Source organism: Oncorhynchus nerka, linkage group LG2, assembly GCF_034236695.1.
Source record: "Oncorhynchus nerka isolate Pitt River linkage group LG2, Oner_Uvic_2.0, whole genome shotgun sequence".
NCBI lineage: Eukaryota > Metazoa > Chordata > Actinopteri > Salmoniformes > Salmonidae > Oncorhynchus > Oncorhynchus nerka.
This window is the reverse complement of record NC_088397.1, coordinates 76,135,920-76,163,754: the sequence shown is the minus strand read 5'-3', so window position 1 is coordinate 76,163,754 and position 27,835 is coordinate 76,135,920. Positions and strand designations below refer to the sequence as shown.

Genomic DNA, 27,835 nt, shown 5'->3' with positions numbered 1-27,835 from the left:
GAGCGTGCTCAGACTCGACTTCCATCCTGTCCCGTATCAACCCGTCCCAACCCCTCCTCGGCCCGAGGGGCCCCACCAGACCAGACGAGGGTGGCCAGCCCAAAAACACACCTTCCCTTCCCCCCACTCACGAGAGCCTGACCAGATCAGACCACCACCCGGTATTAGTACTGAGAACACTTAAACACTATGACATACCTGTACTGTCTGTCTGTCTTACAATATAACAGCACTTACCCCTGAATATCTGGCTGCACATCCTCCTTTACTTAGACATATCTTAACCCCCATGTACTGTATACTATCTCATCCCAAATACCTGCCTAATACAGAGAGCCACGTTCCTGGAACAATACAGAACAGTACAGAATAATACAGTACAATACAGTACAATAAAATACAGTACAATCCAGAACAGAACAGTACAGTGCAATACAGAACAGAACAGAACAGTACAGTACAATACAGTACAATACAGAACAGAACAGTACAGTACAATACAGAACAATACAGAACAGTACAGAACAGTACAGTACAGTACAGTACAGTACAGTACAGTACAGTACAGTACAATACAGAACAATACAGAACATTAAAGTACAATACAATACAGAACAGTACAATACAATACAGAACAATACAGAACAGTACAGTACAGAACAATACAGAATAGAACAGTACAGTACAGTACAATACAGTACAGTACAGAACAGAACAGTACAGTACAATACAGAACAATACAGAACAGTACAGTACAGTACAGTACAATACAGAACAATACAGAACAGAACAGTACAGTACAATATAGAACAATACAGAATAGAACAGTACAGTACAGTACAATACAGAACGGTACAGAACAGTACAGTACAATATAGAACAATACAGAACAGAACAGAACGATACAGAACAGTACAGTACAATATAGAACAATACAGAACAGAACAGAACGATACAGAACAGTACAGTACAATATAGAACAATACAGAACAGAACAGTACAGTACAATACAGAACAGAACAGAACGATACAGAACAGTACAGTACAATATAGAACGATACAGAAGTCGCTCTGGATAAGAGCGACTGCTAAATGACTTAAATGTAAATGTAACAATACAGAACAATATAGAACAATACAGAAGAGAACAGAACAGTACAGTACAATACAGAACAAAACAGTACAGTACAGTACAATATAGAACAATACAGAACAGAACAGTACAGTACAGTACAATATAGAACAATACAGAACAGAACAGTACAGTACAGTACAATATATAACAATACAGAACAGAACAGTACAGTACAGTGCAGTGCAGTACAATACAGAACAGAACGATACAGAACAGTACAGTACAGTACAGTACAATACAGAACAGTACAGAACAGAACAGTACAGTACAGTACAATATAGAACAATACAGAATAGAACAGTACAGTACAATACAGAACAGAACGATACAGAACAGTACAGTACAAAACAGAACAAAACAGAACTATACAGAACAGTACAGTACAGTACAATACAGAACAATACAGTACAGTACAGTACAGTACAATATAGAACAATACAGAACAGTACAGTACAATACAGAACAAAACAGAACTATACAGAACAGTACAGTACAGTACAATACAGAACAATACAGTACAGTACAGTACAGTACAATATAGAACAATACAGAACAGAACAGTACAGTACAGTACAGTACAATACAGAACAGAACGATACAGAACAGTACAGTACAGTACAATACAGAACAGTACAGAACAAAACAGTACAGTACAGTGCAGTACATCACAGTAAAAAGCCCTTAAAAGCAACGTTGAAAACCATGTACTTGGTTGACTTGTTAACACAGAGCATTAAGATCCATCTCATAGCTTGTAAAGCTCCAGTATTATAACATCAGAAACACAGACAGCCTTTTGTAGACCTACGCAGCACTTAGTGCATCCAGTTATAGTCCACACTGTTAATACCTGAAACACTAAAGGTCTCTCTAGAAACCCCTGGCTGGTCTGCTCTGTCCTCATGACTCATTCATACTGTCTCACACTGCCTCCCTGTAGAATCAACACCAGGCAGCAGGCTAACAACACGGAGGGAAGGAGACAAATAACATTTTACTGGCCAGCACTACCAGCACCACCACAACATCCAGCTGAAGCCAGAGTACTGTGTCAATGTACTGTAAGAACATTACATTTGATTATTTTGCCTATTCATCTACTGCCATTTGTTTCTACAACCATGTGTACTACAGAGGAGCAAATGTAGCTGGGTGAAACCTCCAACTAGCTACTGCTCTACAGTATAGTCTACCACTCTACAGTATAGTCTACCTCTCTACAGTATAGTCTACCGCTCTACAGTATAGTCTACCTCTCTACAGTATAGTCTACCGCTCTACAGAATAGTCTACCGCTCTACAGTATAGTCTACCGCTCTACAGTATAGTCTACCTCTCTACAGTATAGTCTACCACTCTACAGTATAGTCTACCGCTCTACAGTATAGTCTACCTCTCTACAGTATAGTCTACCGCTCTACAGTATAGTCTACCTCTCTACAGTATAGTCTACCGCTCTACAGTATAGTCTACCGCTCTACAGTATAGTCTACCGCTCTACAGTATAGTCTACCTCTCTACAGTATAGTCTACCTCTCTACAATATAGTCTACCTCTCTACAGTATGGTCTACCGCTCTACAGTATAGTCTACCTCTCTACAGTATGGTCTACCGCTCTACAGTATAGTCTACCTCTCTACAGTATAGTCTACCTCTCTACAGTATAGTCTACCTCTCTACAGTATAGTCTACCTCTCTACAGTATAGTCTACCGCTCTACAGTATAGTCTACCGATCTACAGTATAGTCTACCTCTCTACAGTATAGTCTACCGCTCTACAGTATAGTCTACCGCTCTACAGTATAGTCTACCGCTCTACAGTATAGTCTACCGCTCTACAGTATAGTCTACCTCTCTACAGTATAGTCTACCTCTCTACAGTATGGTCTACCTCTCTACAGTATAGTCTCCGCTCTACAGTATAGTCTACCGCTCTACAGTATAGTCTACCGCTCTACAGTATAGTCTACCTCTCTACAGTATAGTCTACCACTCTACAGTACAGTCTACCGCTCTACAGAATAGTCTACCTCTCTACAGTATAGTCTACCGCTCTACAGTACAGTCTACCGCTCTACAGAATAGTCTACCTCTCTACAGTATAGTCTACCGCTCTACAGTATAGTCTACCGCTCTACAGTATAGTCTACCTCTCTACAGTATAGTCTACCGCTCTACAGTACAGTCTACCGCTCTACAGAATAGTCTACCTCTCTACAGTATAGTCTACTGCCTCATAGGACCGGCATGTGCCATGTCACCACGGCACTCACAGCAGCTCTCATATCAACACTGACACACAGACGCTGGGGCAACAACAAACAATACACTGCAATGAAACACTGCAACACACATATTGTACAACCCATACATCTTAATCACATAAACCAAATGAACCTGCTTATCTGAATCATCTGAAGAAGAGATTTAACTAAAGCATGTTGCAAAATGGTATTGTTTCAGCTTTCTGAAACAGACTGTGTGGGAAATCCCAAAACAGGTTATATTTTAACAGTGATTGCATAGAGATGTTTTGTGACATACGACTAGTGACAGGGACTATATTGGGAAATAGCTTTTAGCTGGTACTTGAGCTCCACATTCTGAGATAGTGATTAATATGCATTTGCTGTGTTATGAACCATTTGAATGAATGTGATATTATATATCATGCTTATATGGTTATTTGTATGAGATTGTTCTCTCTCTCTCACCCCTCAGCTACTGCCTGGAAGACCAGAAGAATAACACAGGACACTTTCTCTCTCTCTCTCTCTGTCTCTCCCTCGCTTTCCCTCGCTCACTTTGCCTATCTGTGTGTGTCTCTCTCTCATCATTATATTTATTGATGCGCACTTCGATGCAAAGTACAGTGTGAGGAGAGAGAGAGAGAGAGAGAGAGAGAGAGAGAGAGAGAGAGAGAGAGAGAGAGAGAGAGAGAGAGAGAGAGAGAGAGAGAGAGAGAGAGAGAGAGAAAATAAATAAGTTTGGTTTTGACAGGCTGCCAGACATCTCTGCTTATTCCCTATTATCCCCACTGTACACTGCCCCTACTGTCCACAATATCACCACTTCTCCCTGGGTTGTCTGAGGGACAATCACGTGTCCCCAGCATCCAAACCCCAACAAATCCATCAGCCCCAATCCTAGATAGACTATTTAAATGGCCGCAATATCACTTCTGCGCTCTCTCTCCAGGGTGATAATCGTATACTGTACTCATCGTACTGCCTCATCTTCAGGGTACTGACCTTAAAGGCGTGTTTTCGGCTGATGTTATCCGACGTCTGCACTCCTCCAATCCCAAAGCTGAGCAGAGGAAGACTTCCCAACACTCCTTCCTCCTTCTCGTCTGGATTGGAGGAAGAAGAAAAAATGAAGATCAAAATAAACAACAAGTCTGAAAAACAGATCTAATATGATCTGATGGGTCTCAACCTACAGTGAGTAAAGAGGACTGAATGGTAAACACAGTCAGTTCTGCTGTGACAGTCGGTCCTCTCCTCTAGTTGTAGCTGTGGCTGTAGCTGGCTCAGTGAGCAGTACCATAGAACCTCCCTGGAACAACAGACCTCTGTCCCACTCTAGTGGAATCCTAGAATAGATATCCATGTTGGTCCAGCAGTCCAGTGAGAAGTGACAGTACACTCACACTCTCTTCAACACACTCACACATAATGGTGTAGATCCAACGATAGGCAGAAAAAAAACAAGCAGAGTGCTGGGAAAAAGGAGGAGTGCAAGAGAAGCACTTGTGCTGATTAAATAATGGAGCAGATGATGAACATTTCGGGGGCTGGAGATGAGGCTGGCAGGGTGTCCACTGTAGCTACTGTCCTCTCGCTCTGTCTCTGTCTCACTCTCACTCTGCCTGGCTTTCTCGTTCTCTCGCTCGGCTGTTCGCGGTCTCGTTCTCTCTCTCTCTAGCAGAGCTGTTCTGCATAGACACGAGCCTTTCTCTCTTGTAGATCTTGTGTGTGTTTGAAAGAGAGCGAGCGAGCGAGAGACAGGGGGAGGAGGGAGGGAGGGAGCGAGAGGAGGGAGGGGTAGGTATGGTGTTTGTGTTTGTGCAATCATAGAGTACTCTCTGCGCTGTGCTCTCTGTGTGTGTGCGAGTGTGTGTGCGTGTTTGTATTAGCAATCAGCCCATGTGACTCAGTGTTGCTGGAATCCTGAATTCTGGCCTCCAGCCAACTGTACCTGCCCTCTCTCCAACAATCAGAGAGCAGGGTGTTCTGCTACACACAGACAGGTAAATAGCCACGTCTCTCTCTCTCTCTTCCTGTCTCCCTCTCTCTCCATCTCTCTCTCAAACAAATTCAAACCTGACATCACATGTTCTGTATTTCATGCAAAAACTCTCACACACACATTCATGGTAAAAGACACGTGCTCATTCTCAAACACACAATAACTGAAAATAAATTAAATGTAGGCTGTAGGCTGTAGGCTACCAAGTTGTACTAAATATACAGCATCATACAAACACACACAAATAATGTATGTAATAAGAAACAATGTGATTTATTGCCAAACAGCCTTACACATCCTGAGGAGAAACTTGATGAGGAGAAATAGAGTTGTTATTGGGAAACATGTAGCAGAGCTTCTCAGCATTCAACAACCAATCCTGTCCCCACCCATGGACACAGAGGCAGAAGGAGAGGCAACACACACACACACAACTCTGGAAAAACACATTTCTGAAGACACTCCTGCTAGCACACACACTTTTGAAGAAGCACAGTAATTGAAAGGTCCCCTATAATGACAGGTTTCCCTGTGAAAATGTCACCTCATTCTGACTCATACCATGGCAGTCTGACTCCTGGCTTGCATTCCCTGCTGCTGCTACTGTCACACCTGTTTGACACCACACAGACTCCCTCGCGTGCGTGTGTGCGTGCGTGCGTGTGTGCGTGTGTGCGTGCGTGCGTGCGTGCGTGTGCGTGTGTGTGGATGAAGGGTCAGCAGTAGTAAATCAGCTCTCTGACAGCTGTGTATTAGCATCCCAAAACAACAGCAGCTCAACACTTCTGAAGATGGCAGTTACATAAAGGGCTAACACTCTATTTCACTGAGAGTTACTCTATGTGTATGTCCGGGGCAGCTCGGACATTGGCAAAGTAACTTGTGAAGTAAAGTCCTTGATTGTACATAGAGTCTTGGACAGTCAGGATGTTTTGAGAAACTTTAGAGATGGGTGTGGTATGTAGGCTAGTTGTTAGAGATACAGACCTGGAGGGATGCAGGTTCAAATCCCGGATGGGGAAAACCTATACACACACTCCTAATATCCAGAGCACCACCGACACTACTCCACCTCTCCTGGCCAGGACAGCTGGCACGCTTTGACAATATGACCCCCAAGTCCCAACAACAAAAGACCTGGGCCTCTTTCTGCCCATTTCTCGCCCCTCTCTCCTTGCTGGCATGGAGACCGTGGCAGTAAACTGCACAGTCACACATTCTCCATTGTCATGTCTCCCTCCCTCCCTTCCTCTCTCTTTTTCCACAACACAACTAGGAGAGAAGGGCGAGAGACTAAAACAACCCATGAGACGTGTGCTGAATCAAGAGAGAGGAATCACTGTAACCAGAAGAAGAGTCCCATGTGGCTCAGTTGGTAGAGCATGGTGCTTGCAATGCCAGGGTGGGGGTTTGATTCCCAATATGAAGAAAAATATATATCACTACTGTAAGTCGCTCTGGGTAAGCGTGTCTGCTAAATGACTGTAATGTCATCAAGAGAAGGGGTGAAGAAATGGAGAACCAGTAGAAAAGTGAGTGTGGCTCAAGGGCCAGTTGCTGAATGTGAATGTGGAAAAATGACAGTGACTCCACATTGAGCTATTAAATCACAGAACAACTGGAACAATTCCATATGAAAGACGCAAGCAGGGATTTCTGACTATTCTTATAATTGAATTGATCTTCTTCGCTTTCCTCATTCAGGTCAGATGTGCATCTGTGTGTACGGGATAGGGTAGACAACAGGGCCAGTTCCAGGTTAACTACATACTGAAATACAACATGAATTTATTCAACGTTAAAACTAGTCATATTAATATCTTAAAACGACCCTTTTTGATGTAGCTCATTTTTTTAAATATACTCTTCAAACTTCACATTTCCAGAGTGGGCTCTCTGGAACTTTTAATGACCAATAGTAGTTATAGTTATATAGTAGTTATATATATATATTATATATAGTATATATAGTTCATTTACCAATCACAGCCCTCCTTTGGGATTGCACATTCAGTAAATCACCAGCAGAGTTCCTTTTGAATCCATTTTCCCGTTCACTGTGTTGGTGGTGCTCATAAAATGGATCATACATTCAGAATTTGCAGAGAAACTCTGAAATTGGATGTCCTTGTATATTGTTCCCAATGCATTTTTAAACAAACAAAATCAAAAAGAGTCGTTTTTAGATACTAACATCAATTTGTTTTATGTTGAATTCATGAATGTGACTTTTTTTTCTTCAGAATCTAGACATACTCCATATGTTATTGCACACTATAAGGAGTATAACGAGACCAAGATGTTGTGTATCATGTGTGGTTCACAGATCATAGGGTCTTACAGGAGGCATGTCTGGGTCTAAAAAGGGTCTAAAATGGCCACTTTCATCATGATTTTTGAAAACAAGGTTTGTGATACAATGTAAAAAATTAAAAATAATCAAACCTCCTTCCTCCCAATTAAGTTGCTCTGTGAGAATTGCCAGAACAATTGAAATACCAAAAATATTTTCCTCTCCTGCTGGCGTGGTATCACCCTCTAGTATTAAAACAATGTCCTTAGTTGCATCCTGTAGTTCACAGGATACAGGTAGATCCACTAACACATTCACTCATCTTGTTCAACTTTTAACCTGTAGTTCACACTCTCTCAGGACTAGGAAAAGGTGTGTTTGGACTAAGTCAACAGGGAAGAATCGTGTCATATACTCACGCGTTCACTCGCACACAGAGACACACAAACACGCTCACACACACTCACACACACACAGGCACACACACGTAACCATGAACACACACACGGATTCATTTACAGTAGCTGTTAATATCTTGTCCTTGGTTGTAATGGGCAGGTTGTTTTTGATGGAACCGTAACAGCAGTAATCGTTAGATAATGACTCTGACAGAGATATGAACCAGCCCTACAGTAACTAACTAAACAGACAGACAGACAGACAGAGACACACACACACACACACACACACACACACACACACACACACACACACACACACACACACACACACTAAACATGGCTCACACATGCAATCCCGGGGTCATGTTGCTATGGCATGTTGCTAGGGCATGTTGTAGGGAATGTTTACGGTGACACAGCGAAATGCTGCAGTGCTCCAAACACACACATACAGTACACAAATTCCACACCCTCATGAAGTTCTTACATGCACATGCAAGGGGTCAAAGTTCAACCCTCTATGACTGTGTGAGCAGGGAGGTTCTCGACATAGCTCACATGACTCACTGCTTAAATAAAGATTAAATAAATAAATTACAGAATATACTACTACATGTCCTGAGATAGAGGTGAAAGAGGCACCAAGACGTACTAAAACTAAATCCTCAGTCATCCTTCAATATGTATTTATTTTAGACAGCACCTTTCCTCCAGCTGTTTGAGTACAGACCATCTTTGTCCCTGGGGAGGGAAATGTCACATCTCATGATGAATTATATTCTACTACTACAGCCCCCTAGGGAAAACTGAACAGGGATGAAGGAACAAGAGAAACGGCAAAACATAAAATATTATCCAAAGTAGCTGCCCCAGGTGTTCTCACTTGTGATGAGGCTTAGTGGTGTAGGTCTTAAAAACATTTAAGGGCAAAATGGGCTTGAGCGGTTTCTAAGAGGAAAATCACACCAGATTTCTCCTAATCTCCTCCCCTTTCTTCCTGTTATCTCCTAATCTCTCTCCTCCCCTCCCTTCCTGTTATCTCCTCTCTCTCCCCTCCCCTCTTTTTCTGCTCTCTCTCTCTCTCTCTCTCTCTGTCTCTCTCCCTCCCTCTTTCTCTCCCTCTTTTTCTGCTCTCTCCTTTTCTCTCTCTAAATCTGTATGCGGGGCCTCACACAAGCTTTTAAAAAACAATTACATTGACACTGTAAGGGTTTTCCTCCTCTTCGTCTGAAGAGGAGGTGTAGCAAGGATCGGACCAAGATGCGGCGTGGTAAATGTCCATGGTTGTTTATTTAAAAACATAAGCTGAACACTCAATGAATACAAAACAATAAACGTGAACAAAACCGAAACAGTACCGTGTGGCGAACAGACACGGAAACAATCACCCACCAAACAACAGTGAAACCCAGGCTACCTAAGTATGATTCTCAATCAGAGACAACTAACGACACCTGCCTCTGATTGAGAACCATACTAGGCCGAACACAGAAAACCAACCTAGAAACACAAAACATAGAATGCCCACCCAACTCATGTCCTGATCAACTAAAACAAACAAATAACACAAAAACTAGGGTCAGAACGTGACAAACACTGTGGATTCTGTGCTGATAAGAGTAGGTATGGTGGTAAACAAGTTACTGTAGGTATGGCTCCTGCTTTGTCTCACTCAGACAACAAGTCCTGCAGGGCATAAAATACTGATGTGTGCTGAAGACAAGAGGCAAAATGACGTTATTTTCATCATTATCATCTCCTTTCATCTTCTTGATCTTGCAAGTCACCCTTCTGGCTGCCTGCCGGCCTGCCTGCCTGCGCAACAGACTGTCTGCCGGCCTGCCTGCCTGCGCAACAGACTCCACTATCCCACAATTGCTTCACCTTTTATTTTTTATTTTACCTTTATTTAACCAGGCAAGTCAGTTAAGAACACATTCTTATTTTCAATGACGGCCTGGGAACAGTGGGTTAACTGCCTGTTCAGGGGCTTGAACTTGCAACCTTCCGGTTACTAGTCCAACACTCTAACCACTAGGCTAACCACTAGGCTACCCTGCCGCCCCATCGATGTCACCTTCACCACTGAGAGGGAGAGACTGAGCTGTATAAGGAGAAACTGTGTTTGTATGTGTGTGTGTATGTGGGTGTGTGTGCGGGTGTGTATGCGTGTGTGTATGTGGGTGTGGGTGTGTGTGTGGGTGTGTGTGTGGGTGTGTGTGTGTGTGTGTGTGCGGGTGTGTATGTGGGTGTGTATGTGGGTGTGTATGTGTGTGTGTATGTGGGTGTGTATGTGGGTGTGTGTGTGGGTGTGTATGTGGGTGTGCGTGCGGGTGTGTATGTGTGTGTGTATGTGGGTGTGTGTGCGGGTGTGTGTTTACATGTCTGTGTCTGTCGGTGTTGAATGCCCATCTTTAAAGACTATAATATGCAGTGAAACATATTTCTACACACTTCCATATGTACACAGAGCCACACATAAACCCACACACACATAGCTCGTACGTCGACATTGAAGACACGTCAAGCCGTGTGCCATATTCAAATAACAGATTGTTTATTCTCCTGACTGTGGCTCAGAGGATAACGGATGAGGACCGCAAACACTCAGAGACTCCGCATGGAGGAGGAGTAGAGACTGTTAGGAGAATATGACAAGTGTTTCTGTGTGCTATTAAAGCACCTCAAACAAGTCAACAGTCCTGACACAGTGGCGATATGCGCCAAACACACAGCCCTCTACTCAGCCAACAGAACTAACACACTGACATGACATCAGGTAGCTATGGTAAAAAACACACAGCCCTCTACTCAGCCAACAGAACTAACACACTGACATGACATCAGGTAGCTATGGTAAAAAACACACAGCCCTCTACTCAGCCAACAGAACTAACACACTGACATGACATCAGGTAGCTATGGTAAAAAACACACAGCCCTCTACTCAGCCAACAGAACTAACACACTGACATGACATCAGGTAGCTATGGTAAAACACACAGCCCTCTACTCAGCCAACAGAACTAACACACTGACATGACATCAGGTAGCTATGGTAAAAAACACACAGCCCTCTACTCAGCCAACAGAACTAACACACTGACATGACATCAGGTAGCTATGGTAAAAAACACAAACAAGAGAAGAGTTTTAAATGTGACACCAGCCCACAAAAGTAGAACCAAACCAAGAATGGGATAAAAACTTTCCAGTTTGCAATCCAGATACAACCAAACAAATCCACAGAGTAGGACTCTTAAATAGACAGAGTAGAGAGAGAGACTGAAGTAGCAGGTGTAGTGACTCGTCTTAGCCAGGTCTTCCTTTGAAAAGACATTCTATAGCCACAAAGGGCTCTGTTTAGGGTTCTCTATAGGGAATAGGTTAGCAGTTGACACACTACCCATGTCTCAGTGGGACTTCCTGGTTCAAATGAAGGTTAGAAAGAAAATGTAGATGTAAAATACAACAATAAATATTATATTATTTCAAATATTTCTGACTAAACTATACAATAAAATGCAATAGAATAAAGCACAATGATAAAGTTGTCCTCCAATGAAGGGTGACAATGGGCTATGAAAAAAAGAAAAATAACTAAAAGAAAGAAGACCTTGCTATCAGTCTACCTTTGTAGTAAAAGAGGCATCGGTCAGTGAGGACGAACCATCTCTTGTTCCACTGTTTCACTCCACTGCTGGCCTATGGGGAGACAGTGAGAAACAGTGTGAGAGAGAGAGAGAGAGAGAGAGAGAGAGAGAGAGAGAGAGAGAGAGAGAGAGAGTAAGTGAGAGTGAGAGTCAGAGTGAGAGAGAGAGTAAGTGAGAGTGAGAGTGAGAAAATAACACACACAGTGAGATGGGCTTAACTGGCCTACAGGGAGAAACAGGGGGAATTACACACACAGTGAGATGGATTGAAGTCCAGAGAGAAGACACAACAGTTTAGACAATGTCAGGGGTAACACTAATACCGGACCAAAACAGTGTGAGAAATACTGCCCTATGTGAAGAAAAGGAAGACAGATATGAGACCAAAACAACATGAGAGAGAAAGCAACACTGGATCAAAACAAAGTTAGTGTCTGAGACATACTGTATCAAAACAAATGGAAGAGACTAGGCATATTGGAAGAAGAGTTATATCTGGTCCTAGTTATGGGGTATTTATGGGGTATTCATGGGCTATTATGGAGTATTTGAGGGAACACTGCCTCATGTTACTTACAGTGTAGTGTATAGAGCTGATTTACCTGTTTGTACAGCCAGCCCTGTTTGGTCACCTCCGCTTTAGGGTTCCTCCGCATGGAGTTAGAACGTTTCCCAAATGTAGCAACTTTCCTTGGAGTACGAGATGCCTGGAGAGGGCAGGAGGAAAGGAGAGAGTGAAGAGAGGAAAGTAGGGAAGGATAGAGGGAAGATGAGAGAACCGAATGGAGCTCTCTGTATCATTGAATCTGTCAGAAAAACTTGACTTGGTGTATGATGTAGTGAAGTGTAAAGGTGTTGTGTTGTGAGGTGTGTGTGTGTGTGTGTGTGTGTGTGTGTGTGTGTGTGTGTGTGTGTGTGTGTGTGTGCGTGCGTGCGTGCGTGCGTGCGTGCGCACACTGACCCGGGGTGTGAAGGGCTGGGACTGGGTCTGGGATTCAGGGGAGGATAGGTCTGATACCATGGTGGAGCTGTTGGAGTTGATGTCGTTGGGTGAACTCACAGGTCCTCTACCTCCCGCCATCCCATTCATCTCCAAATCACAGCTCCTACAGAAACACAGAGAGACAAAGAGAAAAAGTTAATGACTCACACAGCCAACAAAAATAACACATGCAAACACAGTATATTGTCTACTATCTTTATGTCACTATCTCTGAGAACACCTGCTTGATGTTGTAGTGTCAAAAATGACCCTTGATAATAATGCTTTTAGAGTAATGAGATGAGGGAAGAGAGAGAGAGAAGAAATACAATTTCCATCTAGACACCGTTGCCCTAGAGCACACAAAAAACTAATCATACCTCGGCCTAAACATCAGCGCCACAGGTAACTTCCACAAAGCTGTGAACGATCTGAGAGACAAGGCAAGGAGGGCCTTCTATGCCATCAAAAGGAAGATCAAATTTGACATATCAATTAGGATCTGGCTAAAAAATACTTGAATCGGTTACAGATCCCATTGCCCTTTATGGTTGTGAGGTCTGGGGTCCGCTCACCAAACAATAATTCACAAAATGGGACAAACACCAAATTGAGACTCTGCATGCAGAGCAGAATTAGGCCTATACCCACTAATTATCCAAATCCAGGGGCTATCAGGGTGGCGGACAGGGGGTTTGCTCAGAGGGGGTGGGATCCCCTGGGCTTGGGGTTCTTCATTTGTCTGTTCTTCTGTGGTGTTGACGCTATGGTCAGAGTCTGGTGTGGACTGTTCTGCTGTGGTGTCAAGACTTTTGTCGGGAGCTGAGGTGGGCTGTTCTGCTGGCTTCTCTGCAGGGGTGGCCACCTCTCTAGTGGGTTGTTCTCTGTCACACAACACCCCCCTCACCCCCTCCTCCAGCAGTCTGATCCTCTCCTCTCGTGCTCTGTTCTTCTCCTGCTCTTGATTTTTATATTGTTGATGTTGTCTCACCACAGTCCAGAGTGCAGATATGTCTCTCTCCACCTCCAGCTCTCCGGGTCTGGTTAAGGGGGTGTTGTTGTGCTGGACTGTTGTCTGGGTCTGTGCTGACTGAAGTGTAATCACCTGCTGTTCCAGCTCCACCTGCCTTAACTCCAGCTGGGTAAATGTGTCCTTTGTTTCAATGAGGGTGTAGTATTCTGTGCTGGGAGGTTGACTTTCCGCTTCCGCTCATCTGTGGGGTTATATAATGAAGAGGTCTGGTCTGACCTGCTCGGGGTGGGGGTATCTTTCTCAAGGGAGAGCCTCTCCTGCTGAGCAATTTCTTTGATGAGGTGAAAGTCCAGCTGAAACTGTTTGTGGTTGCCCTGTACCATTACTGTTCCAGACTTATAGAGATTTATATTAGCTGACTCAGAGTCCTCGTTGTCTAGTATCCTGAGTTTCCACCCCTTGTTAACACCCCCTCTCTTAACAGAGGGGTAGTGTGCTAATATAGCACTGTGCCATGCCAGGGGATGGTTTGTGTGGAAGATGAGGTTGCTGATGTTCCCATTTTTATAACAGTCAGCAAAAAGTGTCTCTTGATTTTCCATAAGGAGCTTCATTTTGTGATCTTTTCTTGCCTTATCATTCTTTACATACACAGGGTACTGCATTTTAATTACCTCTGAACAGTGGGAGGCAGCTTCTAAGGCCTCTCCATTTGGTTGGAGTTGACTGTTCGACTCTCCTGCCATTGTTGGGCTAAAGGGCTTTGACACCTCTGACTTGACACGTCAGTGCTAATTGAAGTTGTATCAAACTTGGCAGCCTTAATGTAGCTTTCAGTCCTTACAAAGTAATTAAATGTATTTTTATTCTTGGCTTTTGGAAATAAAATATAGCTTCAGATTAAACATTACTTACTCAGTTCCAGGTTGGATGGTGTTTTCAGGTTTTCTTTGTTTTCAGAGCATTTGGACACCATATGTGAATTGGACACCATATGTGAATTGATTGCCCCCCATCTATCTTCAGAGTTCGTTCTGTTAGGTGACCTAAACTGGGATATGCTTAACACCCCGGCAGTCCTACAATCTAAGCTAGATGCCGTCAATCTCACACAAATTATCAAGGAACACACCAGGTACAAACCTAAATCCATAAACATGGGCACCTTCATAGATAATATCCTGACCAACTTGCCCTCCAAATATACCTCTGTTTCCAATCAGGATCTCAGCGATCACTGCCTCATTGTCTGCATCTATTATGGGTACGAGATCAAATGACCACCCCTCATCACTGTCAAACGCTCCCTAAAGCACTTCTGTGAGTAGGCCTTTCTAATCGACCTGTCCCGGGTATCCTGGAAGTATATTCACCTCATCCCGTTAGTAGAGGATGCCTGGTTGTTCTTTAAAAGTAAATAACCATGACCCATTCAAAGAATGTAGAACTAAGAACAGATACAGCCCTTGGTTCTCTCCAAACCTTACTGTCCTTAACCAACACAAAAACATCCTATGGCGTTCTGCATTAGCATCGAACAGCTCCTTAATATGCAACTTTTCAGGGAAGCTAGAAACCAATATACACAGGCAGTTAGAAAAGCCAAGGCTAGCTTTTTCAAGCAGAAATTTGCTTCCAGCAAAACACAAACTCAAAAATGTTCTGGGACAGTGTAAAGTCCATGGAGAATAAGAACACCTCCTCCCAGCTGCCCACTGCACTGAGGGTAGGAAACACTGTCACCACCGATAAATCCACAATAATTGAGAATTTCAATAAGCATTTTTCTACAGCTGGCCATGCTTTCCACCTGGCTACCCCTACCCCAGTCAACAGCACTGCACCTGCCACAGCAACAAGCCTTCCCATTTCTCCTTCTCCCAAATCCAGTCAGCTGATGTTCTGAAAGAGCTGCAAAATCTGGACCCCTACAAATCACCCGTGCTAGACAATCTGGACCCTTTCTTTCAAAAATTATCTGCCGAAATTGTTGCAACTCCTATTACTAGCCTGTTCAACCTCTCTTTCGTGTCGTCTGAGATTCCCAAAGATTGGAAAGCAGATGCGGTCATCCCGCTCTTCAAAGGGGGTACAGTCTTGACCGAAACTGCTACAGACCTATATCTATCCTACCCTGCCTTTCTAAGGTGTTCGAAAGCCAAGTCGACAAACAGATCACCGACCATTTCGAATCCCACCATACCTTCTCCGCTATGCAATCTGGTTTCAGACCTGGTCATGGGTGCACCTCAGCCACGCTCAAGGTCCTAAACGATATCTTAACCGCCATCAATAAAAGACATTACTCTGCAGCCGTCTTCATTGACCTGGCCAAGGCTTTCGATTATGTCAATCATCGTATTCTTATCGGCAGACTTAATAACCTTGGTTTTCAAATGACTGCCTCGCCTGGTTCACCAACTACTTCTCAGATAGAGTTCAGTGTGTCAAATTGTTGGGCCTGTTGTCCCGACCTCTGGCAGTCTCTAAGGGGGTACCACAGGGTTCAATTCTCGGGACGACTCTTTTCTCTGTATATATCAACGGTGTCGCTCTTGCTGCGGGTGATTCCCTGATCCACCTCTACACAGATGACACCATTCTGTACACATGTGGCCCTTCTTTGGACACTGTGTTAACAAACCTCCAGATGAGCTTCAATGCCATACAACACTCGTTCCGTGGCCTCCAACTGCTCTTAAACGCTAGTAAAACTAAATGCATGCTCTTCAACCGATCGCTGCCCACACCAGCCCGCCCGACTAGCATCACTACTCTGGACAGTTCTGACTTAGAATATGTGGACAACTACAAATACCTAGGTTTCTGGCTAGACACCCTCCAGACTCATATTTGGTGCGGCAGGTAGCCTAGTGGTGAGAGCGTTGGACTAGTAACCAAAAGGTTGTAAGATTGAATCCCGAGCTGACAAGGTAAAAATATGTCGTTCTGCCCCTGAACAAGGCAGTTAACCCACCGTTCCTAGGCCGTCATTGAAAATAAGAATTTGTTCTTAACTGACTTGCCTAGTTAAATAAAGGTAACAAAATATATATATTTATATATTAAGCATCTCCAAAATTAAATCTAGAATCGGCTTCCTATTTCGCAACAAAGCCTCCTTCACTCACACTGCAAAACATGCCCTCGTAAAACTGACTATCCTACCGATCCTCGACTTCGGCGAAGTCATTTACAAAATTGCCTCCAACACTCTACTCAGCAAACTGGATGCAGTCTATCACAGTGCCATCTATTTTGTTACCAAAGCCCCTTATACCACCCACCACTGCGACCTGTATGCTCTCATCGGCTGGCCCTCGCTACATATTCGTCGCCAGACCCACTGACTCCAGGTCATCTATAAGTCTTTGCTAGGTAAAGCTCTGCCTTATCTCAGCTCACTGGTCACCATAACAACACCCACCTGTAGCACGCACTCCAGCAGGTATATCTCACTGGTCATCCCCAAAGCCAACACCTCTTTGGCTGCTTTTCCTTCCAGTTCTCTGCTGCCAATGACTAGAACGAATTGCAAAAATCGCTGAAGTTGGAGACTTATATCTCCCTCACTAACTTTAAACATCAGCGATCGCTGCGGCTGTACACAGCCCATCTGTAAATAGTCCATCCAACAACCTACCTCATCCCCATATTATTTTTATTGACTTTTTTGCTTACCAGTATTTCTACTTGCACATCCTCATCTGAACATCTATCACTCCAGTGTTAATTGCTAAATGGTAATTACTTCGCCACTATGTCCTATTTATTGCTTTACCTCCTTGCTCCATTTGAACACTGTATATAGATTTTTCTATTGTGTTATTTGCTGTACATTTGTTTACTCCATGTGTAACTCTGTGTTGTTGTTTTTGTCACACTGCTTTGCTTTATCTTGGCCAGGTCGCAGTTGTAAATGAGAAATTGTTCTCAACTGGCCTACCTGGTTAAATAAATGTGAAATAAAAAAATGAAAAAAATAAATTTGCTGTATAGTGTTGGAATAATAATCTTTGGTAGTTGTAAGCCTTCCTGGTGACTCCTTAATTCCGTCCAAAATCAGGTTGTAGGTTTTGAGTATTGAGTTGGAGTGAAGGTTATGGGTTAGGGTTAGGGTTAAACCCATGCTCCTTTGAGACCCCTCTTTCTGACATCTCTTCTAGCCATGGTAGATAAATAATGGCAATTTTTTTTAATGACCCTAAGCATGATGGGATGTTAATTGCATAATTAACTCAGGAGCCATACCTGTGTGTAAACACCCGCTTTCAATATACTTTGTATCCCTCATTTTCTCAAGTATTTCCTTTATTTTGGCAGTTACCTGTAGATCCCCGTGACAGTTATGATGACAGTAGAGGTGTTAACCAGGTGATGTCCTGACTACATGTCCAGCCTGATCCTTTAAACTATGGCCAAGTAATCATCCCTAGATCTTACAGTTTAATAATTGAACCCTTTTCCTTCCACTGCAACACTTCCTCAGCTTTTTGCTGTAAAAGCGTGTTCTTCAAATCTGCCTGATCCCGCCAGCTTACATTAAAAGCTATCCATGCAGCCTTTAATGTAAGCTTGCAGGATCAGGTGGCTTTGCAAGGCTTGTTCTTCATCAACTCCCCTAGTAAACTGAAGGTAAATATTAAATATCCCCAATTGTAAGAGTTAGTCCCTGTGTTTTATATTGACGCTTTGAATAACTTACAGTAAAACACAGCCTCTTCGCAGGTAACATCATATATTATTAATGTCAATGCATCATCAGCTCGATACAGTATTGATCGTGGTGGGGAATACACACAATGAAGGGGGTGGGAGTATTGTCTTAACACCACTGGGGGCATTTATCTAGCTGTCAGGGATGTGGAATTACTGGTATAATTGTTAATTGTATTACGTTATATTGCATTACGGGTGGGGTATCATTGTCATAGTCCTCGGTGTCTAAACCCAGGTAACCCTCTCATGAACACACTTTGTGAGTTAGCAGACCCCAGGACTCTGCATAATTATCAGATTGCTGATTCCCATCAGCTCAAATGCTTTCCTGTAACAATAGCACAGTGCACTCCCCCCATAGTGACAGGGGTGAACAAAGTGACTCTGTGAAACCTGCTACTCTATTCCATCTCTGTCCCCTCTCACACAAACTGTCTCTCCATGTCACATACCACAGCCCATTTGTCTGTGTGCGTGACACCATCATGTTTATTCCTGGTGTCAGGAGTTAGTGTTAGGTTGGCTGCAAAGCTGAGTGAATGGGATGTTTCATTTATGATCTCAATACAGCAACACTTTGAAGGGAACTGCAGAGATTTTTCACAAGTTTTCTGCAACATTTCTGCATTGCTGGTGATGCAGACCACAAGTAAAGGTTACATGGGCATTAGGGTTCAAGTTTGATGTATACTCCCTGCAGGTAAGTCTCTACAGCAGGGATGATCAACTAGAAGTTTTACTCAATGTAGTAACTGTACACGGTATGTGTAGGTTTTAAGGTTGTGTTGTTATATGGTCACGATTAGGTTGTATTAAGGTTGAGGTTGGATTGTAGTCACGTCAGCTATTTGTGAATCAGTCTGTTTAGGGTTATGTTGGTTTAAGATTATACTATTATGGTTATAACTGGGTTTAGGGTTATGTTGGTTTAAGATTATACTATTATGGTTATAACTGGGTTGTCCCCAGTCCACCTGGCCATGCTGCTGCTCCAGTTTCAACTGACCTGAGCCCTAGGACCATGCCCCAGGACTACCTGATATGATGACTCCTTGCTGTCCCCAGTCCACTTGGCCATGCTGCTGCTCCAGTTTCAACTGTTCTGCCTTACTATTATTCGACCATGCTGGTCATTTATGAACATTTGAACATCTTGGCCATGTTCTGTTATGATCTCCACCCGGCACAGCCAGAAGAGGACTGGCCACCCCACATATGCTCTCTCTAATTCTCTCTTTCTTTCTCTCTCTCGGAGGACCTGAGCCCTAGGACCGTGCCCCAGGACTACCTGACATGATGACTCCTTGCTGTCCCCAGTCCACCTGACTGTGCTGCTGCTCCAGTTTCAACTGTTCTGCCTTATTATTATTCGACCATGCTGGTCATTTATGAACTTTTGAACATCTTGGCCATGTTCTGTTATAATCTCCACCCGGCACAGCCAGAAGAGGACTGGCCACCCCACATAGCCTGGTTCCTCTCTAGGTTTCTTCCTAGGTTTTGGTCTTTCTAGGGAGTTTTTCCTAGCCACCGTGCTTCTACACCTGCATTGCATTGCTGTTTGGTGGTTTTAGGCTGGGTTTCTGTACAGCACTTTGAGATATAAGCTGATGTACGAAGGGCTATATAAATACATTTGATTTGATTTGATTTGTACTCATGTCAGGTATGTGTTTATTGGTCGAGGTTAGGTTGGGGTTAGGTTGTATCAAAGTTAGATTAATCTTGCACTTAAGTTATGTGTGTCTTTACTGTTCCAGGTTAGGTTACGGTAAGGTTGTATCAAAGTCATATTAATGTTGTACTCACGTTATGTATGTGTGAATGGTTCCAGTCTCCTCCAGCTGGATCTGGCTCACTGGCTGTCCAGCTGGTCCACTCAGATCATTTTGGCTGGAGACGAGGAGAGGAAGCAAAAGAGAAAAAGAAAGAGAAGTGAATATTGGTAGACCCATGATGTCAAGCTGTCAGACATGGTGAGAGCAGCTGATCGATAACTTATCAATCATGTTGATTACTGACGGCGCGGCAACCCAGCAGCCACACAGCACCTCAGCCACCTGAACTGTTTCATTATACAACCGCAGCAGAGTGTGGCGAGTGGTCAGCATGATATAGTGATTTTTTTATTTAACCTTTTACAACTGTGACCTGGCCAAGATGAAGCATAGCAATTCGACACATACAACGACACAGAGTTACACATGGAATAAACAAACATACAGTCAATAATACAGTAGTACAAAAGAAAACAAAAAGTATATATACAGTGAGTGCAAATGAGGTAAGATAAGGGAGTTAAGGCAATAAATAAGCCATGGTGGCAAAGTAATTACAATATAGCAATTAAACACTGGAATGGTAGCTGTGCAGAAGATGAATGTGCAAGTAGAGATACTGGGGTGCAAAGGAGCAAGATAAATACATAAATACTGTATGGGGATGAGGTAGGTAGATAGATGGGCTGTTTAGAGATGGGCTATGTATAGGTGCAGTGATCTGTGAGCTGCTCTGACAGTTGGTGCTTAAAGCTAGTGAGGGAGATATGAGTCTCCAGCTTCAGAGATTTTTGCAGTTCGTTCCAGTCATTGGCAGCAGAAAACTGGAAGGAAAGACGACCAAAGGAGGAATTGGCTTTGGGGGTGACCTGCTGGAGCGCGTGCTACGAGTGGGTGCTGCTATGGTGAGCTGAGATAAGGCGGGGCTTTAGCTAAGAGAGACTTGTAGACCATACTAGACCACACTAGACCACACCACACTAGCCCACACCACACCAGACCACACTAGACCACACCACACTAGACCACACCACACAAGACCACACCACACTAGACCACACTAGACCACACCACACTAGACCACACCACACAAGACCACACCACACTAGACCACACCACACTAGACAACACTAGACCACACCACACAAGACCACACCACACTAGACCACACCACACTAGACAACACTAGACCACACCACACAAGACCACACCACACTAGACCACACTACATAGACTATCCTACTGAGTTTGATGGAAAGTGGAGCGAGAACTCATATTGCTGTGCACAATTGGCACAGCGTCGTCCGGGTTAGGGTTCGGCCGGGATAGGCTGTCATTGTAAATAAGAATTTGTTCTTAACTGACTTAACTGAATTGCCTAGTTAAAAAAAGTTGACATAAAAAATTAAATCACTAAATAAAATGTGTGGTGTGTTCTAGTGTGGTGTGGTCTAGTGTGGTGTGGTCTAGTGTGGTCTAGTGTGGTCTAGTGTGGTGTGGTCTAGTGTGGTCTAGTGTGGTCTAGTGTGGTGTGGTCTAGTGTGGTGTGGTCTAGTGTGGTCTAGTGTGGTGTGGTCTAGTGTGGTGTGGTGTGGTCTAGTGTGGTGTGGTCTAGTGTGGTGTGGTCTAGTGTGGTGTGGTCTAGTGTGGTCTAGTGTGGTCTAGTGTGGTGTGGTCTAGTGTGGTGTGGTCTAGTGTGGTCTAGTGTGGTGTGGTCTAGTGTGGTCTAGTGTGGTGTGGTGTGGTCTAGTGTGGTGTGGTCTAGTGTGGTGTGGTCTAGTGTGGTCTAGTGTGGTGTGGTCTTGTGTGGTGTGGTCTAGTGTGGTCTAGTGTAGTGTGGTCTAGTGTGGTCTGGCGTGGTCTAGTGTGGACTAGTATGGTGTGGTCTAGTGTGGTCTGGTCTAGTGTGGTCTAGTGTAGTGTGGTCTAGTGTGGTGTGGTCTAGTGTGGTCTGGTGTGGTCTAGTGTGGACTAGTATGGTGTGGTCTAGTGTGGTCTAGTGTGGTGTGGTCTAGTGTGGTGTGGTCTAGTGTGGTCTAGTGTGGTGTGGGCTAGTGTGGTCTAGTGTGGTGTGGTCTAGTGTGGTGTAGTGTGGTGTGGTCTAGTGTGGTCTAGTGTGGCCTAGTGTGGTGTGGTCTAGTGTGGTGTGGTCTAGTGTGGCCTAGTGTGGTGTGGTCTAGTGTGGTCTAGTGTGGTGTGGTCTAGTGTGGCCTAGTGTGGTGTGGTCTAGTGTGGTGTGGTCTAGTGTGGCCTAGTGTGGTGTGGTCTAGTGTGGTCTAGTGTGGTGTGGTCTAGTGTGGTCTAGTGTGGTCTAGTATGGTGTGGTGTGGTCTAGTGTGGTCTAGTATGGTGTGGTCTAGTGTGGCCTAGTGTGGTCTAGTGTGGTCTAGTATGGTGTGGTCTAGTGTGGCCTAGTGTGGTGTGGTCTAGTGTGGTGTGGTCTAGTGTGGTGTGGTCTTGTGTGCTGTGGTCTAGTGTGGTCTAGTGTGGTCTAGTATGGTGTGGTCTAGTGTGGTGTGGTCTAGTGTGGTCTAGTATGGTGTGGTCTAGTGTGGTGTGGTCTAGTGTGGTGTGGTCTAGTGTGGTGTGGTCTTGTGTGCTGTGGTCTAGTGTGGTGTGGTCTAGTGTGGTGTGGTCTTGTGTGCTGTGGTCTAGTGTGGTGTGGTCTAGTGTGGTCTAGTGTGGTCTAGTATGGTGTGGTCTAGTATGGTGTGGTCTAGTGTGGCCTAGTTTGGCCTAGTGTGGTGTGGTCTAGTGTGGTGTGGTCTAGTGTGGTGTGGTCTAGTGTGGTGTGGTCTAGTGTGGTCTAGTATGGTGTGGTCTAGTGTGGTGTGGTCTAGTGTGGTCTAGTATGGTGTGGTCTAGTGTGGTGTGGTCTAGTGTGGCGTGGTCTAGTGTGGCGTGGTCTAGTGTGGTGTGATCTAGTGTGGTGTGGTCTAGTGTGGTCTAGTGTGGTGTGGTCTAGTGTGGTCTAGTGTGGTGTGGTCTAGTGTGGTGTGGTCTAGTGTGGTGTGGTCTAGTGTGGTCTAGTGTGGTCTAGTGTGGTGTGGTCTAGTGTGGTCTAGTGTGGTGTGGTCTAGTGTGGTGTGGTCTAGTGTGGTCTAGTATGGTGTGGTCTAGTGTGGTGTGGTCTAGTGTGGCGTGGTCTAGTGTGGCGTGGTCTAGTGTGGTGTGATCTAGTGTGGTGTGGTCTAGTGTGGTCTAGTGTGGTATGGTATAGTGTGGTCTAGTGTGGTGTGGTCTTGTGTGGTGTGGTCTAGTGTGGTGTGGTCTAGTGTGGTGTGGTCTAGTGTGGTGTGGTTTAGTGTGGTGTGGTCTAGTGTGGTGTGATCTAGTGTGGCGTGGTCTAGTGTGGTGTGGTCTAGTGTGGTGTGGTCTAGTGTGGTCTCGTGTGGTGTGGTCTAGTGTGGCGTGGTCTTGTGTGCTGTGGTTTAGTGTGGTGTGGTCTAGTGTGGTGTGGTCTAGTGTGGTCTAGTGTGGTGTGGTCTAGTGTGGTCTAGTGTGGTGTGGTCTAGTGTGGTGTGGTCTAGTGTGGTCTAGTGTGGTGTGGTCTAGTGTGGTCTAGTGTGGTGTGGTCTTGTGTGGTGTGGTCTAGTGTGGTGTGGTCTAGTGTGGTCTGGTCTAGTGTGGTGTGGTCTAGTGTGGTCTCGTGTGGTGTGGTCTAGTGTGGCGTGGTCTAGTGTGGTGTGGTCTAGTGTGGTGTGGTCTAGTGTGGTCTAGTGTGGTGTGGTCTAGTGTGGTCTAGTGTGGTGTGGTCTAGTGTGGTCTAGTGTGGTGTGGTCTTGTGTGGTGTGGTCTAGTGTGGTGTGGTCTTGTGTGCTGTGGTTTAGTGTGTTGTGGTCTAGTGTGGTGTGGTCTAGTGTGGTCTAGTGTGGTGTGGTCTAGTGTGGTGTGGTCTAGTGTGGTGTGGTCTTGTGTGCTGTGGTCTAGTGTGGTGTGGTCTAGTGTGGTGTGGTTTAGTGTGGTGTGGTCTAGTGTGTCGTGGTCTAGTGTGGTGTGGTCTAGTGTGGTCTAGTGTAGTGTGGTCTAGTGTGGTGTGGTCTAGTGTGGTCTGGCGTGGTCTAGTGTGGACTAGTATGGTGTGGTCTAGTGTGGTCTGGTCTAGTGTGGTCTAGTGTAGTGTGGTCTAGTGTGGTGTGGTCTAGTGTGGTCTGGTGTGGTCTAGTGTGGACTAGTATGGTGTGGTCTAGTGTGGTCTAGTGTGGTGTGGTCTAGTGTGGTGTGGTCTAGTGTGGTCTAGTGTGGTGTGGGCTAGTGTGGTGTGGTCTAGTGTGGTGTAGTGTGGTGTGGTCTAGTGTGGTCTAGTATTGTGTGGTCTAGTGTGGCCTAGTGTGGTGTGGTCTAGTGTGGTGTGGTCTAGTGTGGCCTAGTGTGGTGTGGTCTAGTGTGGTCTAGTGTGGTGTGGTCTAGTGTGGTCTAGTGTGGTCTAGTATGGTGTGGTCTAGTGTGGTGTGGTCTAGTATGGTGTGGTCTAGTGTGGCCTAGTGTGGCCTAGTGTGGTGTGGTCTAGTGTGGTGTGGTCTAGTGTGGTCTAGTATGGTGTGGTCTAGTGTGGCCTAGTGTGGTGTGGTCTAGTGTGGTGTGGTCTAGTGTGGTGTGGTCTAGTGTGCTGTGGTCTAGTGTGGTCTAGTATGGTGTGGTCTAGTGTGGTGTGGTCTAGTGTGGTCTAGTATGGAGTGGTCTAGTGTGGTGTGGTCTAGTGTGGTGTGGTCTAGTGTGGTGTGGTCTAGTGTGGTGTGGTCTAGTGTGGTGTGGTCTTGTGTGCTGTGGTCTAGTGTGGTGTGGTCTAGTGTGGTGTGGTCTAGTGTGGTCTAGTGTGGTCTAGTATGGTGTGGTCTAGTATGGTGTGGTCTAGTGTGGCCTAGTGTGGCCTAGTGTGGTGTGATCTAGTGTGGTGTGGTCTAGTGTGGTGTGGTCTAGTGTGGTCTAGTATGGTGTGGTCTAGTGTGGTCTAGTATGGTGTGGTCTAGTGTGGCGTGGTCTAGTGTGGCGTGGTCTAGTGTGGTGTGATCTAGTGTGGTGTGGTCTAGTGTGGTCTAGTGTGGTCTAGTGTGGTGTGGTCTAGTGTGGTCTAGTGTGGTGTGGTCTAGTGTGGTGTGGTCTAGTGTGGTGTGGTCTAGTGTGGTCTAGTGTGGTCTAGTGTGGTCTTGTGTGGTGTGGTCTAGTGTGGTGTGGTCTTGTGTGCTGTGGTTTAGTGTGGTGTGGTCTAGTGTGGTGTGGTCTAGTGTGGTCTAGTGTGGTGTGGTCTAGTGTGGTGTGGTCTAGTGTGGTGTGGTCTTGTGTGCTGTGGTCTAGTGTGGTGTGGTCTAGTGTGGTGTGGTTTAGTGTGGTGTGGTCTAGTGTGGAGTGATCTAGTGTGGCGTGGTCTAGTGTGGCGTGGTCTAGTGTGGCGTGGTCTAGTGTAGTGTGGTCTAGTGTGGTGTGGTCTAGTGTGGTCTGGTGTGGTCTAGTGTGGTCTAGTGTGGTGTGGTCTAGTGTGGTCTGGTATGGTGTAGTCTAGTGTGGTGTGGTCTAGTGTGGTGTGGTCTAGTGTGGTCTAGTGTGGTGTGGTCTAGTGTGGTCTAGTATGGTGTGGTCTAGTGTGGTGTGGTCTAGTGTGGTCTAGTATGGTGTGGTCTAGTGTGGTGTGGTCTAGTGTGGTGTGGTCTAGTGTGGTGTGGTCTAGTGTGGCGTGGTCTAGTGTGGCGTGGTCTAGTGTGGTGTGATCTATTGTGGTGTGGTCTAGTGTGGTCTAGTGTGGTGTGGTCTAGTGTGGTGTGGTCTAGTGTGGTGTGGTCTAGTGTGGTGTGGTCTAGTGTGGTCTAGTGTGGTGTGGTCTAGTGTGGTCTAGTGTGGTGTGGTCTTGTGTGGTGTGGTCTAGTGTGGTGTGGTCTTGTGTGCTGTGGTTTAGTGTGGTGTGGTCTAGTGTGGTGTGGTCTAGTGTGGTCTAGTGTGGTGTGGTCTAGTGTGGTCTAGTGTGGTGTGGGCTAGTGTGGTCTAGTGTGGTGTGGTCTAGTGTGGTGTAGTGTGGTGTGGTCTAGTGTGGTCTAGTGTGGTCTAGTATGGTGTGGTCTAGGGTGGTGTGGTCTAGTGTGGTCTAGTATCGTGTGGTCTAGTGTGGCCTAGTGTGGTGTGGTCTAGTGTGGTGTGGTCTAGTATGGCCTAGTTTGGTGTGGTCTAGTGTGGTCTAGTGTGGTGTGGTCTAGTGTGGTCTAGTGTGGTCTAGTATGGTGTGGTCTAGTGTGGTGTGGTCTAGTGTGGTCTAGTATGGTGTGGTCTAGTGTGGCCTAGTGTGGCCTAGTGTGGTGTGGTCTAGTGTGGTGTGGTCTAGTGTGGTCTAGTATGGTGTGGTCTAGTGTGGTGTGGTCTAGTGTGGTGTGGTCTAGTGTGGTGTGGTCTAGTGTGGTGTGGTCTTGTGTGCTGTGGTCTAGTGTGGTCTAGTGTGGTCTAGTATGGTGTGGTCTAGTGTGGTGTGGTGTAGTGTGTTCTAGTATGGTGTGGTTTAGTGTGGCCTACTGTGGTGTGGTCTAGTGTGGTGTGGTCTAGTGTGGTCTAGTATGGTGTGGTCTAGTGTGGAGTGGTCTAGTGTGGTGTGGTCTAGTGTGGTGTGGTCTAGTGTGGTGTGGTCTTGTGTGCTGTGGTCTAGTGTGGTGTGGTCTAGTGTGGTGTGGTCTAGTGTGGTCTAGTATGGTGTGGTCTAGTATGGTGTGGTCTAGTGTGGCCTAGTGTGGTCTAGTGTGGTGTGGTCTAGTGTGGTGTGGTCTAGTGTGGTCTAGTGTGGTGTGGTCTAGTGTGGTCTAGTATGGTGTGGTCTAGTGTGGTGTGGTCTAGTGTGGTCTAGTATGGTGTGGTCTAGTGTGGTGTGGTCTAGTGTGCCGTGGTCTAGTGTGGCGTGGTCTAGTGTGGTGTGATCTAGTGTGTTGTGGTCTAGTGTGGTCTAGTGTGGTGTGGTCTAGTGTGGTCTAGTGTGGTGTGGTCTAGTGTGGTGTGGTCTAGTGTGGTGTGGTCTAGTGTGGTCTAGTGTGGTCTAGTGTGGTGTGGTCTAGTGTGGTCTAGTGTGGTGTGGTCTTGTGTGGTGTGGTCTAGTGTGGTGTGGTCTTGTGTGCTGTGGGTTAGTGTGGTGTGGTCTAGTGTGGTGTGGTCTAGTGTGGTCTAGTGTGGTGTGGTCTTGTGTGCTGTGGTCTAGTGTGGTGTGGTCTAGTGTGGTGTGGTTTAGTGTGGTGTGGTCTAGTGTGGAGTGATCTAGTGTGGCGTGGTCTAGTGTGGCGTGGTCTAGTGTAGTGTGGTCTAGTGTGGTCTAGTCTGGTGTGGTCTAGTGTGGTCTAGTATGGTGTGGTCTAGTGTGGTGTGGTCTAGTGTGGTCTAGTATGGTGTGGTCTAGTGTGGCCTAGTGTGGCCTAGTGTGGTGTGGTCTAGTGTGGTGTGGTCTAGTGTGGTCTAGTATGGTGTGGTCTAGTGTGGCCTAGTGTGGTGTGGTCTAGTGTGGTGTGGTCTAGTGTGGTGTGGTCTAGTGTGGTGTGGTCTTGTGTGCTGTGGTCTAGTGTGGTCTAGTGTGGTCTAGTATGGTGTGGTCTAGTGTGGTGTGGTGTAGTGTGTTCTAGTATGGTGTGGTTTAGTGTGGCCTACTGTGGTGTGGTCTAGTGTGGTGTGGTCTAGTGTGGTCTAGTAT

General features: G+C 45.4%; 1 protein-coding gene across 4 annotated transcripts in view; it reads right to left on the bottom strand.

Annotated features, from left to right (window-relative positions):
* The window catches only part of LOC115121843 (pleckstrin homology domain-containing family A member 6-like), a 340,805-nt gene that overhangs the window by 156,445 nt on the left and 156,525 nt on the right, over positions 1–27,835 (bottom strand). For 3 of the 4 annotated variants that reach the window (XM_065002730.1, XM_065002729.1, XM_065002731.1), the window contains exons 3-7: positions 20,219–20,302; positions 12,697–12,841; positions 12,338–12,442; positions 11,715–11,787; positions 4,389–4,489 (exon numbers count right to left, since the gene is read on the bottom strand). In XM_065002730.1, coding sequence (XP_064858802.1) covers positions 4,389–4,489; positions 11,715–11,787; positions 12,338–12,442; positions 12,697–12,825 — 408 coding nt within the window. In that variant the 5' untranslated portion in view covers positions 12,826–12,841; positions 20,219–20,302. Of the gene's footprint in view, positions 1–4,388; positions 4,490–4,579; positions 5,123–11,714; positions 11,788–12,337; positions 12,443–12,696; positions 12,842–20,218; positions 20,303–27,835 lie in introns of those variants that run through there. The other variant, XM_065002732.1, reaches the window with a different exon arrangement.